Here is a 13309-nt window from a genome sequence, read left to right on the forward strand (position 1 = left end):
ACGGAGGGAGCGGGCGAGAGTCAATCGCCTGGTGCATGCCTGGTCCGCTCCCGCAGCCGCGCCCCGGGTGAGCCCCCGGGCTCGAGCTGGGATGAGGCGCGCGGGGCCCGGGCGAGGCGGAGCGGGGGCCGCGCTGGCAGCGGCGGCCGCGGCAGCTGTGCGGGGGGCCGGCTTGCGGGCGGGATTGGTCCGCCCCCGCTGAGCGGCGGCTCCCGCCCCGGCACGCCGCCCCGCCAGCCGGGGAAGGCGGCGATGGCCGAGGCGACCCCCGGCGGAGGCATGCGGCGGCCCCGGAGCAATGCGGTAAGGGCCCGGCCTGCCAGCTGCCCAGCCCGGGTTCGCGTGCAAGGCTGCGGCTGAACGGTGCCGGGACCTGGGCGACGCTGCCTTGGCATGCCCTGCATGCGGCCACCCGCCTGCTGCTTGCATCGCCCGCCCGAAAGCTGGAGGGAGGGAGGAGGGGGGAGATGTCAACCCTGTCCCCTGATGATTTCAGCCGAGCATCCCAGGACGCACGGTGAGGCGCGTCTCCTTTCGAAGGAGGCGCCGGATGCCCCGGAGATCTCTCTGCAGCCTTGTCCTGCGTGCTGAGGTTGCGTTAAAACCAACAAAATACCTAGCCGAAGGTTTTGTCTGCTGCTTTCCCCAGAAACCCTCTGCGTTCCTGGGGAAAGGCCGTACCGAGAACATCCTGCGGTTGTAACGGCAGCTGGGCAGATAGAGGCTGCATTGGTGAACTCTGCCGCCGGCTCAGAGGGTACAATAAAGCTATCCGAGCATGGTGTAGCTTTGTTAGCTTCAGCAGAAGTAGAAGCTGCCCTACGACTGTCCCAGCGTTTTTGTTGCCTGACTTTGCTCTCCAAGGAGAGAAGAAAGTCACTAACTTTGCAATCTGTGTATTGATCCGTTTCCTGTGTCCGGGATCAAACTTCCTGGTGGGTTTTCCTTTCCTCTTGGTCTGTTCTTCTTTCCCTGGGTGCAGGGAAATCCCAATGGAGGGTTGTCTATTCAGGGGGAGATTATGCTTTTAAATGTAATTCTGAGAAAAGATGGTAAATGCTTTTAGTGCAGAAAATTAAGTAAATAATGGCCATGTTCCTTCCAACCTATGTAAGTCCTAATGTAGTCACAAAACTGTGTGTATTGAAGACAGTAGGATGCTTCACTCCCTAAAAGTGGATTGCCCTTTTTGGGCTTAATTTTTTATGTCCTTCGAGCTTTTGGATCGTTTTTCAAAAAACCCAAATTATAGTGCTACTAAATTAGGAACGCTGTTAAAATATTATCAGCGGGTTGATTCTTTTTCATTGCACAGATTACTTTAAATTCTTTTCTAACTCTCACGTTATAGAGAATGCTAGAAGCTGGAGAAGGGAAATTGAGTATAAAGGGGTTCATGGGTCTTTTTACCAGGTTTTATCAAATGACAATGATTCTCTTTAGTATAATGAATGGTAGGACTGGAAGTTCAGCTGGGTTAAGACGCTCCCTCTTTTGGATTTGAGGAGCATAGGGTGTGAAAGTTCCCCACATGTTCTTTCTCTGTCCTATTGTCGCATGACACATTTCTTGCCTTGGCTAATATTGGAGTTGAGCGCAAAGGTGCTGGCTAACCTCCATTAAGGTATAGAGAAGTGCAATGAAGCCTTCATAAACGTTAACTTTGAATAATTATTAAACCAGCTGATTTTTTATTTTTTATTTTCATCTATCATCTTTCCCCTTAAGTTAATACTACACAGAGGACACCTTTCTGCTGGTAGCAGACTTAAAGCAAGGGATTTTTCCATACGTAGTCCATACTAGATATTGATCTGCAAAAGGTACATTTCTTCGTCAAGTACATATCACCTTTTTGCTTCTCGTTAAGTGGTGACCTTGATTGAACATTGATAAAATCACCTTTCATGCAGGAAAATCTTAAAATGCTTTCTAAACAGTAGGAATCCTGTTTCCCATTCTGGAAATGCAGCTACCTCTTGGGTGAAACGTGACACATGTTTAATAGCAAACAGATCCTCTTACTTAAGTTTAGGATACAACATTTAAAAATACCATATCAGACTGGAATTTGCCTGTATCCCAGATGTGACAGACTGGGATAAATCTGTGCCAGATTATGAACTCTATCTTGTATTATGTGTGAAAATGCTCGGAACTATGATTGCATAAGCCTGGACATGCCCAAAGGCAATCTACTGTACTTCATCCCAATGAATCGCAAGGCTTGAGAAAGACGTTTGACACCTTGTTGAAGGACTAACACTAAGGCTTATGTCTACACGAGCACTTTTGTTGGCAAAACTTTGCAAAAGTTTCACCGGCAAATGCACCGGTGTGGACAGCGCTATGTCAGCGGGAGATGCTTTCCTGCTGACATAGCTACTGCTGTTCATTAGGGGTGATTTAATTATGCTGGCAGGAGAGCAGCTACATGGGCAACCTTACAGTGGCACAGCTTTGTTGCTGTAAAGTCCGTAGTGTAGACATGGTGTAAGAGCTGTCACAGAGAAATTTAGGGCCAGGGATGCTGATTGTGTCTCATTTACAGGCCTTGCCCGCGGTGGAACAATAGCTTTTCTACACAGCATCCTGAACAGGGCAAGGAGAGGGGAGGGAGAGTGTAATTGATGGATCTGTAGCTTCACTCTCTGAGCAAAAGGCTCAGAAACAGGGTTCCTATTAAAGAGAAGGATTCTCTTCTGCCCAAGGGGGCGAGAGGACTGATCATTGCCACATTTAAGAAAGAGTTGCAGGAGGAATTCTTCCCAGCCTGACATGTTGACAAACCTCAGCCTCACAGGGAGGGTACATTTCAGGACTTTTGTTTTCAAAGATCTGTAATGTCTTGTGCTTTGAGAGTAAACTCATCCTGGTTAAGCAATTCCTTTGTCAAGCCAGTGTTTCTTGCTATCCTGACATCTTGTCCCTGAAGGGTTTCAATTGAAGTCCAGAGAGTCTCTAGGTGGACCCCTGGATGAGCACATGTAAGAGGCTGGGGGCTTTTGATTTTGGGGTCTAGGGCAGCTGGGCAGCAGCACCCTATGTCCCAAGGAAGGGCATCAGACAAGAGGTCTGAGCCAAGGAGAGTGCCCTGTAGACCTACAGCTTAGATTTTACCCAGATCCAGCTGGTCTGGGAGCACATGGGAGCCAGGAGTGGGTCTACTCTCAACAGACTGTTGACTGCAGAGAGGCACTGGGCCAGAGTTTAACACAACAGCTGTATGAAAGCTTCCCAGTTTGTTCAAAGATCGAGCTATGAGGTCTGCCAGAACTACCGCGTTTGGAAGTGGCAGTGGGCCGGGTCACGTGCTTGTTTATGTCAGTTTGGGCCATTGACTTGATTGGGTGCAGGATTTGGGAGGAATGTAAGCTGTACCTGTCCATTCTCATCTTGCTGTGGCTCCTTGATGGAGCCTTGTGATCTCCTTGGTGGCTGCTGCTCCCCTGCCCAGTTTTCAGAGGAACGTCTGCTGTTGAAATTACTATGCTGTGGGGTGAGACTAATAAACAAATAGTAAAATGGTTTTAAGGCTGAGAGTGGTAAACCTAGGGAATTGCATGTGATAGGAATGCAGTTCCAGGGCGGCATACATGCTCTGTCAGTAGTATATAGGCAGACAGGCCTCATAGGGGGGACAACCAGTGCAGATTCTCCCTATGGGTACCTGATTGCAAATGATTTCCTTGAGCCTCCTGAGTTCATGGGACAGGCTAATCTAATGATCAGGAGAGATGCCGTGTGACCATCCATGTGGCTTGCAACAAATGTCCAACCACCTCACAATCTATATATTGTTAGGGAGAACCAAACAGCACAAAATTCTTGAAACAAACCCCTGCATGTTAGCAGAGGAAGCTCTGACTTGAGAGAAGAAAAAATGGCAACAACCCCTCCCCCCATCCGTAATTTGGAGTATTGCAGACTTTCAAGTTGGAGATTTCCCGCTCTTCCAGTTAACACTACCCTTGGCAAAAGAAAGATGAGAATTTTTCTTTGATTCTGACCTTTTGAGGATGGTTGCGTTCCTAGTCAGCAACCTGTCTGAAGTTAACCCACTGATGTGACATAAAATTGGTCTCTGGTTCTGTAACTGTACATGAGTCCTTCTAAACTTTGGCGTGTCAGGTTCACTCCCTCCAAGGATTGTGTTGAGATGCTCAGATGAAACTGCCAGGCTTTGGTTGGGTCTGTGAAACCCTCCTAGGAGACACTGGTGTCTTGACATTATCAAACTGCGAAGTCTAAGACCTCTCCTCTCCCAGAAAACCCACCTCTCTCCGGACCTACCTTGTCTTTTGGGTGGGAGCTTAGTGGTTGGCTACCCCCCTCTGGTTGAGGGTGGTGCTTTACACAGGAATGAGCTTCTTGCCAGACCTTCCTCCCCCCCCCCCCCCGCCAGTTTCACAGCATCAGTCCTATAAACTTGTGGCAGCTGGCCCTTTAGCTGCTGCCTACATTGGACTTGACCTTAGTCTAGGGTCTGACACCTTCCCTTTCCCCCATACTGTGCCAGAATGTACCACTGTACTACAGCATGCTGACTGACGCCTGTATTCAATTCGTGCCAATAACGCCTACACGCCTCCCTCCCCTCACATGTTTTGGGGACTCCCTAGCGCTGCTGTTCATTGTGGGGTACATCAGAGCTCAGAAAGACATAACGGGCTAGGTGAACCAACCATGGGACCGTCAACAGCAGCAGCATTTGGAGTCCCACTGATTGCCATGCAGAGGGGTGGACAGGCAGCCTGCTTCTCTGGACCACATGGGAGGGGGCTTGCCTTCCCTACTGTGCCAGGGAGAAAACGAAGAGCTCCAGTCAGCCGGACTGCTCGGAAATATCAGGAGGAGCGTGTGAGCGTGCCGTCTCGTTGGGAGAGAGAACTGCAGGCTGTACGGTTCCCAGCAGGTTTGCTAAAGGGAGATTCTGAGCCGGTTGGAGGAAGGGAGTAATAGCTAGTCTTAGAACCAGGTTTGCAAAGCTTTCTATGACTGGGGCCAAGTTTCAATTGGCAACAAGCCCAGGGGCAGGTTCGGCCTGGTGGGAGGTTTTATTGTGCAAGGTTCACAGAGCTCTAGACTGGCAAACGTTTTACTAACCAACATTCGGTATCAAAGCAATAGCGTACAAATATTGGCAAGGAAAGGGTAGGCATCCAGGGTTTGAATCTGAGACAATGTCACTGGCCATTTAGTGGTTCGCTCTTGCTGTCAGAGCGAAATCTTAAGCCCTGGCAAAATTCCCATTGAATGGAACTTAGTTTGTGTTCCTTTATTTTTTCACTCCTGTTTAAAATCACTACAGATGAATATAGCACATTTATGTGGCTCTTGTGATGCAAAAGAGCACTGACCATTTCTAAGAGGAGCACAATCCTCAATCAGGTTTTTTAAAAATTTTTATTAAGAAAAACATAAGCACGGCCATATTGGCTCAAACTAGCCGATCTCACCCAGTATCCTGTCTTCTGACAGTGGCCAGTGTCAGATGCTTCAGAGGGAATGAACAGAACAGGGTGATTATTGAGTGTTCGTCCCCTGATGTCCAGTCCCAGCTTCTAGCACTCAGAAGTTTAGGGACACCCAGAGCATGGGGTTGCATCCCCATATCATTTTGGCTAATGGCCATTGGTGGACTCATCCTGCATGAACGTATCTAATTCTTTTTTTAATCAAGTTGTACTTTAAGCCCTCACAATGTCTCCTTGCAATGCGTTCCACAGGTTGACCGTGCCTTGTGTGAAGACCGTGCCTTTTGTTTATTTTAAACCTGCTGCTACTCATTTTATTGGATGACCCCTGGTTCCTGTGTTATGTGATGGAGTAAAAAGTGCTTTCTTATTCGCTTTCTCCACAGCACTGAGGATTTCATATATCTCTATCATATCCCCCCTTAGTCGTCTCCTTTCTAAGATGAACTGTCTCAAACTTCTTTAATGTCTCCTCATATGGAAGCTGTTCCATACCCCTGATAATTTTTGTTGCCCTTCTCTGCCCCTTTTCCAATTCTGATATGTCTTTTTTTGAGAGAGTGCAGTTCTGGTTGCCCCCAGTATTCAAAGTATGGGTGTACTATGGATTTACATAGTGGCATTACAATATTTTCTGCATTATTATCTACCCCTTTCCTAATGGTTCCTAACATTCTGATAGCTTTTTCTGATTGCCGCTCTGCATTGAGTGGATGTTTTCGGAGAATTATCCACGATGACACCAAGCTCTGTTTCTTGAGTAGTAACAGCCAATATAGACCGCATGATTTTGTACTTATAGTTGGGATTATGTTTTCCAATGTCCATTACTTTGCATTTATCAATGTTGAATTTTATCTGCCACTTTGTTGCCCAGTCAGCCAGTTCTGTGAGATCCCTTTGTAATTCTTTGCAATCTGCTTTGGACTTAACTGTCTCGAGTAATTTTGTATTGCGTGCAAACTTTGCCACAGTGTAATTTGTGCGTGTCACATCTCAACTGTAAATTATGGCTTCTTTGAACAGTACATAATGGGATGTTTATGGAACCAAACCGTGTTTTGTGTGCACAGATATAGATGCTTGTATTCTTCTTCATCAGAGTGTAGATGCTTATGTGAAAGTCATCTTTCTTCCCGCTCCCCCTCCCCCCCCCCGCCAGTTGTACACATTTTTCCCTTGAAAAATGGGCTAGTGAATATTTCATACCAGGGTTTTTTTCATTGCCCCTCAGTGAAAACTTCATTTAATGTAGATTTAACTGGAAGTATCAGGACGTTTCTATCATTTATAATCATATAAATGAAATGGTAATTTACACTTGATAAAGGATTCACATGTTTATGCTGACAAGTTAACGTGCACTTGATACTTTTAAAGTTCTCAAGATACAGTAAGAAAATGTATATATGAGATAATATATGGAGATAGTTTGGCACAACTGGATTTTAGAGAAATATCATACATCTTAATTAACTGGGTTCCTTCTGTCATTTGCTTATCTGTGATTTCAAGTAATTTTTCTTGGCTCCATTGAAATATTCAACATTCTTTTCAGTGTATCATTTACAAGTCTCTACCACTATGTTTGAAATATGGAAATGAGGTTTAATATTTGTGCCACAAATTAAACATTGCCAATAATTATTAAGGATGAGCAGGTTAATTCTGATACACTTCTGAGGAATACATACAAGTACATTACATAATGAATCACGGAGCTAAATTACAGCTACTTCACAGCTATGACTCATTTCTTGGTAGAACATTTTATGGAATGTTTCAAATCCAGCATTTTCATCTGCCAAAGAGCAACAGTTAAAGTAAGGAGGGGTGAGTGAATCATGGATGAGCACAAAGAAATAGTAAGAATTGCTTGAAAAGTAGGCTTTGAATTTTGACCCACTTTTGCAATTGAGTCTCGTCTGAATTTTCACCAGTTGAATGCCCATGTTGATCATCTGCCATGTTTTCCTGCAGGCCTCCTTCCCTGGGAACCTGCAGCTAGTGATGGTTCTACGTCCCACTGGGTTTTTCCAGCGCACTTTCACTGACATTGGATTTCGCTTCAGTCAGGAGGATTTTCTACTCAAATTACCGGTATGAGTATTTCAGCTGTGCATGATGTAATCATAGAATATCAGGGTTAGAAGGGACCTCAGGAGGTCGTCAAGTCCAACCCCCTGCTCAAAGCAGGACCAATCCGCAATGGCCCCCTCAAGGACTGAACTGACAACCCTGGGTTTAGCAGGCCAGTGGCCAACCCACACAGACACAGGCCAAACCACTGAGCTATCCTATCAGAAAAAGTTGGGTCAACTCATTTTATGTGAACAAAAGCGAATATCTATATATTCTAAAATAAGCGTATGTTTTGTTAGCCTGTAATTGATAAATACAAATTTGACCTCAGCTGCATGTAAAATGAAGGCGTGCCATAAAGAAATAATTGGTGCAAAAGCCAATGTTGTAAATACAGTAGGGTCTTGATTTTAAGAATACCAATCTAACGAACGACAAGGTATCTAAACCATTTTTTCCTTACATAAAAATAAATGAGCACATAATGAATACTGTCAGTGAAGAACAAACCAACATCCCTTCATATTTTGATGCCTGGAAATCGTTTTGCAGTGGCTTGAAAGATGAGAAGAAATTTGATGCACTGTACAACACTGCAACTTATGCACTGTACTTACTGTGGTTTTGAGATGTTCAATTTTATGAATCTCTTCAGTCCCCAATTAGTTTGTATAATAGAGATTAGTACATGAAGTTTTGCAGGCATGATTTGTATGATAATTGTGAAGAAGCTGCAATGAATCAATTAATGATGTTTCTTTGTTCCTAGGTGGTTATGCTGAGCTCAGTCAGTGATTTGCTGATGTATATTGATGAGAAGCAGTTAACCCCGGAGTTCGGGGGCACCTTGGAATACCGTCATAGCGAATGGGTTATCTTCAGAACTGTACGTAGCGCCGCTTATATGGGGTTACTCTGTGTAAAGCCTAGCTCAAGCAGGGCCTGATTCTGCAAAGTGCTGAGAGCTGCCGCCCCCCACTAAAACCCTCCTGGGAGGTGATGAACACCCTCGATTCCCTAGTTAGCGCCCTGCACGATCAAGACCTTTGTGTAGCTCAAGTTATTGGCAGTGCTTAAAGGGATCTGAAAGAAGGGAGATTGTCTGTCTGTCTGTCTGTCTGTCTGTCTGTCTGTCTGTCTGTCTGTCTGTCTGTCTGTCTGTCTGTCATTGCCCCCTCATCTACCTGTCCCCCTGACGCATCCCTCCATCAATTTCCATCCCCCGATTGCCCCCCACCTCACCTCTGCTCTTCCTGCAGCTCAGGCATTCTTCACCCCCTTCTCCTAGGCCAGCAGGGTCCTTTCTGCGCCTTCCCAGTGAGGAAGAGGAGCAATCCTGTTGCTCAGAGGAAGGGAGAGGAAGGAGCCAGACCTGCCTTGAACTGCTGGGTTCCTTCTGCTCCCCTCCTGTGTGAATGGTGTCAGCTTCTGAGGGGCGGGACTCAGAGTTCCGCACAACTCTGATTGGCTGCTCTTGCCTAGGTGGTATTCAAGTGAGGAAAGCAGCGAATCAGAGAGGTTTGCCCCCCTCAGGCTATACAACAAACATGCTCCCCTCAGCGACCCAGCTGGCTTCTTAAATTGTGATTTCCCAGGTACATGACCCGGTGCGCTTTAACCATTGCTTATTGACTAGGATTTGCAAAGGACTCCAAGGGAATTAGGCACAGAATTTCTATAGGAGATGGGCAACTAACTTCCTTAGGCCCCTCATCGCTTTAAAACCATTGTAAAATTCTCTTCACAGCAGATACAGAGATCATCTCCTTTTGTCCCATTGGTTTAAAATGACAAATATTGTGCGTTTTTCTTTGCTTGTGGATTAAAGTAATTGAATAAGGGTGTTTGTTCCTTGCACGTGCAACTCTTTCATATTGCCATTTTTCTATGACTTTGGCCTCCATGCTTTCTCTGAGCTATATCCTGCCATAAATTTCTATGCAGCACCCTTTGATTTCAATGGACTGTCTGCTCACACAGCTATGGTAGGCTGTTCTGCTAATTATTATCCGGACCGCTCAAAATGCTGATGAAAATTGCACCGAATTATTGCTTATGGCTATAATCCTGGAATGAGAGCCGCAAGGGCAGGCCTCTGTATCTGCATGGAGCTCATTGCAGGATCGGGGCCACAAGCCTCTCCTTCACGTTCTGCACCTGGCGGCAAGAATTACTGAGAGCACATTGTTAAGCAAAAAGGTGTTTATAACGTAGCCTACTGAGCATAATTTAAAAAATGAGACCGAAAAAAGGTTGATCTCCTTTTTTCCCATTGGACCCCCACGTGGATCGTGACCCCATTTTAACGAGGTCGCCAGGGCTGACTTAGACTTGCTGGGGCTCCGGGCCGAAGCCAAAGCCTGAGGGATTCAGCCCTGGGTGCAAGACTCAGGTTACAGGCCCCTTGTCTGGGACTGGAGCCACTAGGCTTCGATTTTTGACCCCTTCCCTTCGAGGCGGTGGAGCTCAGGGTTTGGCTTTGGCCCCCACACCCAGGGCAGTGGGACTGGGGCAGGCTCAGGCTTCGGTCCCCGCTCCTGGGATCAGGTAGTAATTTTTGTTGTCAGAAGGGAGTCGCAGTCCAATGAAGTTTGAGAACCCCCGGCTTAAATCTTACTATTGTACAAGGATTAAAATACATAAACTTCGCAGCTACTTTGAAACTAATGGCAAAACTCCCATTGACTCTAATATGAGCAGGGTTTGAGCTGCTTTAAGCTCAAATGAGCTTTAAGAGTTAATTGCCCAACTCCCATGAATTTCAATGGGTTGGGGTGTGCCTAACTCCCTTAGGCTCATCTGAAAATCTCAGCACGGCCCTTAGTGCATTTTTTGATGAGCTCTTAGACTATCCTGATAAGCTGTTGAAATCATTGTCTTCCACCAGGCTATTGAGAGTTTTGCACTAACAGTGAAGGAAATTGCACAGATGTTACAATCTTTCGGCACAGAGCTGGCAGAAACAGAGCTACCAGATGACACGTATTCAATTGAGCGCATCCTGGCTTTGCGCACAGAAAAGTATTGTCAGCTCAAGGTATGCTACTCAGAAACTCAGCTCTATAATAAGTCAGTGTCCTACTGCAAGGTCGGACTTCTGTGGTTTGACTGACTGTTTGTTCTCTCTCTCTCTCTCTCTCTCTCCCCCTCCCCCATATGCGTGTGTGTCTATTATGACCGTTAAAATAAACTATACCTATCTCTGTATGTTACATCTATATTTGCCTTTCATCCATTCAAACAATTGCCATGCCAACATCCAGGAAACTCTCTGCTCCTAGCTGGTTATTTGATAGCCATGTAGGTGTCAGAGCTCGAGAAACAAAGCAATTCTTGCCCATTCTTGAATGTGCATCACACTCTTCTCCTACAGCGTGTCTTCCAGGAAAGAACTATGGAAGGCTTTGTCAAGTCCAAGTGCAATGCTTCCCTCGTGGATCTGCTTGATAGTACCCAAATTTGGCATATGCAGGGTGAACACAATGCCAATCTCCCACTGACATCAATGGGAGTTTTGCACATATAAAGAGAGCAGAAAAGTGGGATAGATTTGAAGGATAATTTTGCCCTAGAGCGGCATACCTCTTATGAATGTGATTGCAGATTCACAGATACTATGGGGCAAATTCTGTTCTCCCAGTGACTTCAGGAAGGGTCCCTTGGTTTGAGAGGAGGCAGTGAATGTGTAGGTGTAAATATATTGAGAGAATATACTACGGATTTTGTTACCCATGATGTGAGCTTTATCTTAATGTGAGCCCCCTTGTTTTATATAAATCAAATGGGAGTGCAGAACCGATGTTCGGGGCAGGAGCAGAGTGCAGAGCCCCATGACCCCCGCCCCCACCCAGCCTAGGAGCCAGACCTGCTGGCTGCTTCCGGGGCACAGTGCGGTGCTAGGACAGGTAGGGACTAGCCTGCCTTAGTCCCGCAGCACCGCCGACTGGACTTTTATTGGCCCAGTTGCCAGTGCTGACCGGAGCCGCCAGGGTTCCCTGGTTGAAAACCGGACACCTGGTCACCCTACCTGAACAACTGTGTCCCCTCAGCTCTCCAGCCGTGTCCCCTCAGCTCTCCAGCCTGAGATCCCTTTTACACTGCTTTGCTCGTAAACAGCCACCCCTCCAGGCTTTGCCCACACCCGGCCTCTAATATGTAACCTGCTCCCAGCTATACATTATTGAGTGCCGCTAGCTATTCCCTCCACTGCCATAATGGAACTTTCTTTAAACTTCTTCCCTTCTTCCTCCCCATTTGTCATTGGCAAAGCACGAAAGCCTTCCTGTACTTTTTGGCAGAACTCTTCTTTTCTTGTTTCTTTAATATTTAAAGATATATTTTACTTATTTGAGATTATGATTAAAATATTATATGCTTACACAAGGATTTTGGGTACAGCAGCTGCCAACCAAGCTGTTGTTTTTGATACTGCTGCATATGTGAGAGGCCAGACTGGGTATAGTTCTGAAAGCCTTAACTTCAGTTCAGAGATTCGAAGGCCAGAAGGAACCACTGTGATCATCTAGCCTGACTGCCTATATAACACAGGCCATAGAATGTGCGCAAAAGAATTCCTAGAACAGATCTTTTAGAATAATGCCCAATCTTGATAGAAAAATTGTTGTTGATGGAGAATCCACCATGACCCATGGTTAATTGTTCCAATGGTTAATTTACTCTCACCATTAAAATTTGTGCTGTAAGAGTAATTGGCCAAGTGCTCCTGTGGATTTGAACCCGCAACCTACCTCCAGCACTGGAGGCAGGAGCCTCAGACCAATGCCAACAACCTGCCTGTTAGATTGCTCATGCATTCAGTAGGGCTAATAATATGTAATATAGGATTAGGTCCTGTATTTGCACGAGAGTGCAATGGGTTAATCTGGTAACGTTTGTATAATTTATATATATCATGTTATGTCATTCCTATGGCATTGTCTTTATAGAAAGCTCCCAATTAGAAATACACACAATGGCAACCAAAATGTGCTCTGTGTATGTATACATAGGTGCATATAAAATATATACAGGATAGGGAAATATCGCTGTATTTTTAGAAACAATTGTAATATGCCAGCTATGCGCTGTAGTTCATGTTTGATTTAACCTTTTGTGTTGAGGAACAAATCCTTAGACAGTGAAGAAAGTGTCTGTTACAAATGTGATAGTAAATTATAGACACGTCAGTGATGCCTGCTTGTTTTCTGGCGAAATCAAAAAGATCATGAGTTTTCATTTGCAGTTAAAATATTGAGATGTTCCTTTAGATTAATCATTCAGTCGAAATCATCTGGTTTTTTTTAATCTTATTCATTAGTTTAAAATATCAAAAAGGCTGGTGAGTTCTTGAACAAAATGTAGCCTAGTTGTGTGTGTGTGTGTGTGTGTTTTCAAGAACATGAAAGATGAAGCTCGATAAGAAATTGTGCACAGATTGCAGTCATAATGATACGAGATTGCTGTCATGGCAACTGAAAGACTGGGGCAGGAGATTTCTGAGTACATATAAGAACTATTTACGCATTTGTGTAGCTGTGATACTGAACAGAAGCCACTCCTAAAGGTAATGAGAAAAAGAGCAAAACTAATTAAGCACGCTAACTAAGAAATTAACCCCTTTGATATACTGGAAGGGGAAAAATCATATTTAACACCCGTTCAGTTGCTTTTGGTGCTTGGGTTACAGCATCTTCCCGTGTAATGGAATTGTCTGAAACGAAAGGAGACTTTAGGTCTCTGGAGAGCTAAAC

At 45.3% G+C, this 13309-nt stretch overlaps 1 protein-coding gene across 1 annotated transcript in view; it reads left to right on the forward strand.

Annotated features, from left to right (window-relative positions):
* Positions 1-13309, forward strand: part of MCF2 (MCF.2 cell line derived transforming sequence) — a 97903-nt gene that overhangs the window by 31996 nt on the left and 52598 nt on the right. Inside the window, exons 5-7 of the mRNA XM_084639259.1 lie at positions 7458-7577; positions 8329-8445; positions 10447-10596. Of these exons, the coding sequence (XP_084495385.1) occupies positions 7458-7577; positions 8329-8445; positions 10447-10596 (387 nt within the window). The remainder of the gene's footprint in view (positions 1-7457; positions 7578-8328; positions 8446-10446; positions 10597-13309) is intronic.

This window comes from Lepidochelys olivacea (genome assembly GCF_965140295.1).
Source record: "Lepidochelys olivacea isolate rLepOli2 genome assembly, chromosome: 9".
Taxonomy (NCBI): Eukaryota; Metazoa; Chordata; order Testudines; family Cheloniidae; genus Lepidochelys; species Lepidochelys olivacea.